The sequence below is a fragment of the Agrilus planipennis genome, unplaced genomic scaffold (assembly GCF_000699045.2).
Source record: "Agrilus planipennis isolate EAB-ADULT unplaced genomic scaffold, Apla_2.0 scaffold224, whole genome shotgun sequence".
NCBI classification, from domain to species: Eukaryota; Metazoa; Arthropoda; class Insecta; order Coleoptera; family Buprestidae; genus Agrilus; species Agrilus planipennis.
Window position 1 is genome coordinate 76,269 of NW_020439296.1, and position 5,097 is coordinate 81,365.

The 5,097-nt window shown below is 29.9% G+C and overlaps 2 protein-coding genes across 2 annotated transcripts in view; one reads left to right on the plus strand and one right to left on the minus strand.

The window, feature by feature from the left end:
• LOC108743220 (putative leucine-rich repeat-containing protein DDB_G0290503) overlaps positions 1 to 5,097 on the plus strand; it is a 37,143-nt gene that overhangs the window by 15,683 nt on the left and 16,363 nt on the right. The window contains exon 12 of the mRNA XM_025978307.1: positions 1,952 to 2,160. Coding sequence (XP_025834092.1) covers positions 1,952 to 2,160 — 209 coding nt within the window. The remainder of the gene's footprint in view (positions 1 to 1,951; positions 2,161 to 5,097) is intronic.
• Positions 2,282 to 3,579, minus strand: LOC108743226 (U5 small nuclear ribonucleoprotein 40 kDa protein). Its single transcript, XM_018478704.2, has 5 exons — positions 3,248 to 3,579; positions 3,052 to 3,181; positions 2,792 to 2,995; positions 2,616 to 2,725; positions 2,282 to 2,560 (listed from the first exon to the last, which is right to left on the minus strand). The coding sequence occupies exons 1-5, from the start codon at positions 3,359 to 3,361 to the stop codon at positions 2,300 to 2,302; spliced, it is 819 nt and encodes a 272-aa protein (XP_018334206.1). The 5' UTR covers positions 3,362 to 3,579; the 3' UTR covers positions 2,282 to 2,299.

Genomic DNA, 5,097 nt, shown 5'->3' on the forward strand with positions numbered 1-5,097 from the left:
AATTTATCTTTTGAAATCTAAACATTGTATACATGCAAATGCATATTTTTTATACTGTAAAAATTACCCTATTAAGAATTCGTGGTTTAGTAGTTGAATTTCTTCTTTTAAGGGTCTCAAAGTGGAAAAAATTACCCTGGAAAAGTTGTTACGAGGACAGTTGTCTCAAACCTACATTATTCCTTCAACTCCACCTAACCCGTTAATCTCAAGTTCTTCAGGTACAAAAAATTTAAATAACACACCAAATAGTGGTCTACATATAGTACATCAAAAACAGCAATCGAATCGTTTTCCAAATTCTCCAATTACCGCTTTCATACACCACGAGGCAAAAGTTTTCAACAGTCCGAAATTGAAAGAGATGCTTGAGAATCCGGTCAGTCCAAATTTAAGCAAAACTCCCAGTCAAATAAATAAACCTTTAGATTCAAACACTTCCTCATCGTTCGAGAAGAAACTCGAAGAAAATGATACGGTAAACAATGATCAGATATCTTTTCATCCCAAACTGAAACAAAGTGAATCGACATTTTTCAAGAAATATCGATTAGTCGGTGAACCAGAATCAGGACCAACAATTCCACTTCCACAAAAGTCAGACAAATTACGTCAACCAAAATGTAAAGGTATACGGTTACGAGGATGAAGTGTGATTGTTTCAGAAAAACTTTTATAATAAATAACTATGCTTACACAAAATTCATCATTGTTTTTTTTTAATAAATTTCATACCTACGATGAATTTTTTTAATATTGTAGATGCGGAATTAAAGGCTGCAACTGGTGATTCCCCACTGAAAAATAACTCGACTAGCTCTATATTTCTTCATGATACAAGCAGCGAAGATGATTTATTTTCAAAAATGCCATTAACTGAATCCGCGATGACCACACAACACTCATTACTATATGAACTATCTCAGGTATAAGCTTATTTTAACAGTAAAATAGTTAAAGTCTTGTTGTTTTCACTCTCATAACAAGGGATATGAGATAAACAAATAATTTTTGTTTTTGTATTCAATTCTGTATACACAGTTTTTAAATTTTTATTTTATGTAAAAGAGCAGTAAATCATATACTTGGGTATGTAAAGCAAATAATTACAATATTTAAACTATGTACATATTTTTGAATGTATACAAACTACAAATTCACATATTTTAGGTAAGCAAAGAAAATGAAGTTAATAACAATTCGAAAAACATTCTTGATCAAATGCAAGAAGAAAATGATGATTTAAAAAGGCGTTTGGAGGTTTGTACTGAAGAGTTGGAGGAACTTAAAAAAGAACTTGAACTCATCAAACTAAATGAAACGGAAACTAATAAGGAAAATACTAATTTACGAAATGAAGTCAAATTGCTCATAGAAGAAAAACTTGACTTGAAGTGTTTGAACGAAAATAATTGTTCTTATATATTAGAATTAGAAGAAAAAATTAAAAATATCGTTAAACACGAAGAAATGTTGGCAATTGAAATTAAAGAAATAAAAGAACAGAAAAACATCCTAAATCAAACGATTTTAGATAACGAACACAAGAATAAAAATCTTATTGCGGAACTGGGTAAATTAAAACACGACTTGCAATTAAAAGAATGTGCCACAGAAAATCTTGAACACGAACATCTTAGCTTATTGGACTCATTCGATAATCTTAAAAAAGAATATGACGAACTGAAAATATATTTTGCAGAAAAACTCAATGAAACGTTGAAAGAAAAAGAAAATCACATTGAACTACTTAAAACTGAAATGAAAATTCTGAACAGCAGGTTAAACGAAAATTCAAAAGCTTCTGAAGAAAATCGAAATAGCCTTTTAGAAGAAATTAGCGAATTAAAAATCACAATTGCTACAAAAGAAGAAACTATCTGGGAACTAAAACGTCTTGTTCATAACTTAGCTAAACAATTGGATGATGACAATTTAATAAAAAAACAAACTGAAGAAATACAGTCTCAAAAAATATGTGAATGTAACACATTGATTGAAAAGAAAGAAGTAGTTATAAAACGCTTAGAAAAGGACATTGAATCGTTGAATACCCAAATAAAGAAATTTGAAAGCGTTAAAGTAAATGATCAATTAATAGAGCAACTTCAAAAGGAATTGGAACACACGAAAAAAATACAATCAGAATTAGAGAAGCAAATAACACAGAGTCATACCCAGACTTTTAAGTTAAGCAATCAGTTTCAAGAAAAACATTGTGAAAAATAGGTAATTTTTGTGGACTGATGGTACCAATTTCAATTAGAAAAAGCTTCTTTTCAATTCAATACAAAGTAATTTATATTATACCTGTAAGCACTTTAATACACCTGTCCTGTGGAGCATATGGACGAATATCCCAAATCCTTAAACTATTATCCATTGAATTTGTAAGTAAGTATGAACCATCTGGGCTAAGAGATACACCAGTGATAGTATCAGTATGACCCCTCATTGTGTATAAAATTTCATTTTTTCTTACATCCCACACTTTTACTTCGTTATCTATACTGCCACTGAATATTTGTTCAGCTGTATCATTAAATGTAACAGCAGTTACCTAATATAATAAAACATTTTAAAGAGCTACATATTTAAAATAACATTATGCTTACAGGTTGAGACGCATTTAGGGAATTGACAAAATTCTTTTTTCGAGTATCCCACAACTTAATTGTGGCATCATCACTTCCAGAAACTAATGTCTGTGGACCCCTTCGCACACCTTAAAAATTCAATAAATAAGGAAGTTACTTTTTACATTCTAATATGTATATGTCTATAAATTTACCTTGAACTGTATTTACAAAAGTAGTATGACCTTTATATTTCTTAATCCTTTGACCACTACAAATATCCCACAACCCCAAGGTGTAATCAGTACTTGCAGTAAAAATGTGTGAGCCATCGGGAGTAAAATGAAGTTCCATTACTGCTCCTGTATGTCCAGTTAAGACTGAAATATTCTCACATTCTCCATACACATTCCACAAAACTAAAACAATAATTGTAATAAAGGGAGAAGTTAATTTCTTACAACATAATTCGTACAAATTTTTCTATCAAAACCGGAGGAAGCTAAGTATTGTCCTTCAGGATGAAATTCTACAGTAAATATTTCCCCTTCATGTCCTTCTAAGAGCATAATTGGCGAAAAAAGATTCGAAGTTCTTGTTGTTGTCTAAAATAGTAATAAGTTATTGTAATAAATAATAGAGGAAAATAATTTACTTTAAGTTTAACTTACAACTTCTACAACAGCTTTGTTTTTGTTACTAGTTGTAGCAACTTCATTTCTGGTTTTCTTCACTACAGGAACTAAAGCAGATTCATCTGCTTTACGTTTGCTTTTTACAACCATTTTCAGTTAACTTCTACTTATTGTTATTAACAAATCGCTGCTTATTGCAAAACATTTACAAAACGAAAATCTAAGGGGTTAGGGTCGTTAGGGTTATTAGTTATTATCTATTATCTATGGTTATTACCCAGCTATAGTTAAAGATAGGAGTTATCAGGTAGTATCCATAGATAATGTTGCTCGCATTTCAAATAATGATAAATGTGTCTCTATTGCCACTCTTAACGACAGAAATAAATTATAATTGGTATTCACTTCTTACAAAACATTAAAAAAAAAATATATAATATAAAAAAATAGGTTTTCATGGTCGAAATCCATAGTAGGATTAAGATTTGGACTGATGGGAAGTAGTTGAAATTTCGAAGTGAAGAGTTGGGTCCTAAGCAATACTCTTTTCTTTTATAAGAAGTGAAAAAAGAAAATTTCAAGAATTCCTATAAAACCATAGAACAATAATTTATTTATACTATTATTTTTTTTTTGGCAACAATGTAAAATATAGCACGTGAATTAAACTGCGCGTGCGTTTGTCAACTTCGAATAGTTTACATCATTTGAACAGCGGTGAGTTTGTTGAATATCGAGAATTTCTGTAAATATACATAGAAATATTTGTAGGTGTTTACTGTTTTGCACATGGTATACTTTGTAACTTAAAATTATTAGTTATTTATTTTCAAAATTCACAAATGGCAAACGACAGTGGTGATAGTAAGTGTCCTACAGGCACAGAAGCGGGAGATTCCCCAGGAGAAGGTATAAACAATAGTTGTAATTAAAGATGACATTAATATGTTTATTTGGATAATGTTGTATTTGTAGAAGGGCAGCTTTGTAGTGTCGCACTAAAGGATATTTTTTTGTCTTGTGATAAACAAAATGTTGGTTCAGCACATGCACAAAGCTTGATAGAATTTGTGACACCTTTCTTATCAAATAATACGTAAGAACTTCTTACATTTTTTTCTTTTTTTAGCTTGTTAGTGTTTTTTTATGTTAATAGTGTTATTTACTTAGTATATTATAATAGCATATTCATACATGTTGGTAGTGGTAATGAAAATAATAAGCAACTTGATTAACATAGTTAACTTTAGTAAATTTTGTAGGATGGAATTGATGTGTTTAAAGAACTGTTTAGATCCTAACAATGATAATCCATTAATAACAGAGGAACAGTTTTTTCATAAGATGCAGGTATGGATATCAAAAATAAAAACCATGAGCATTAGTCCTGAGAAAAAAGGGTTAGTATTATTTATTGGTAATTACTTTTGATTGGATTTACTCATAAATTATGTTCTCAGGAACCTTGAGGCTGTTTCATTTCATCAGTTTTCATCAACTGAAAATGGACCATGCAGTCAATTTCTTAAAAGCAATGCTGAATCTGGTCTGTTAAATTTGTCTGGTGCATCATCTACTAGTCTGGGGAATGGTAAAAATAAATAAGATATATGATTTATTTGTTGTGTTGTTGGTAAAACACACTTTCTACACAAATTGGTTCTTAAAGACAGATCTTAAACTTTTTATGCTATCCAAAACATATTAAATTTTTGTTAAAATCAATGCAGTTAAACCCAGAGAAAAAAATATTTATTTTTTTAAGCCAGTTCACTGGTTTATGTTATTACCTAATTATTATAAAAGTATACAGTAAGAGTCAAATTCTGCTGTGAAAAAAATCACAGTAATTGTATTCCTATCCTTATAACATTTTACAAATTATG

What these genes read in the sequence shown, in the direction of transcription:
- LOC108743226 (XM_018478704.2), bottom strand. Translation starts at nt 3,361, where the DNA reads ATGGTTGTAAAAAGCAAACGTAAAGCAGATGAATCTGCTTTAGTTCCT. An exon ending in ACAAAGCTGTTGTAGAAGTT is followed by an intron (nt 3,182 to 3,247) that starts GTAAGTTAAACT and finishes TTACTATTTTAG; the next exon opens with ACAACAACAAGAACTTCGAA. An exon ending in CCCTAAATGCGTCTCAACCT is followed by an intron (nt 2,561 to 2,615) that starts GTAAGCATAATG and finishes TTATTATATTAG; the next exon opens with GTAACTGCTGTTACATTTAA.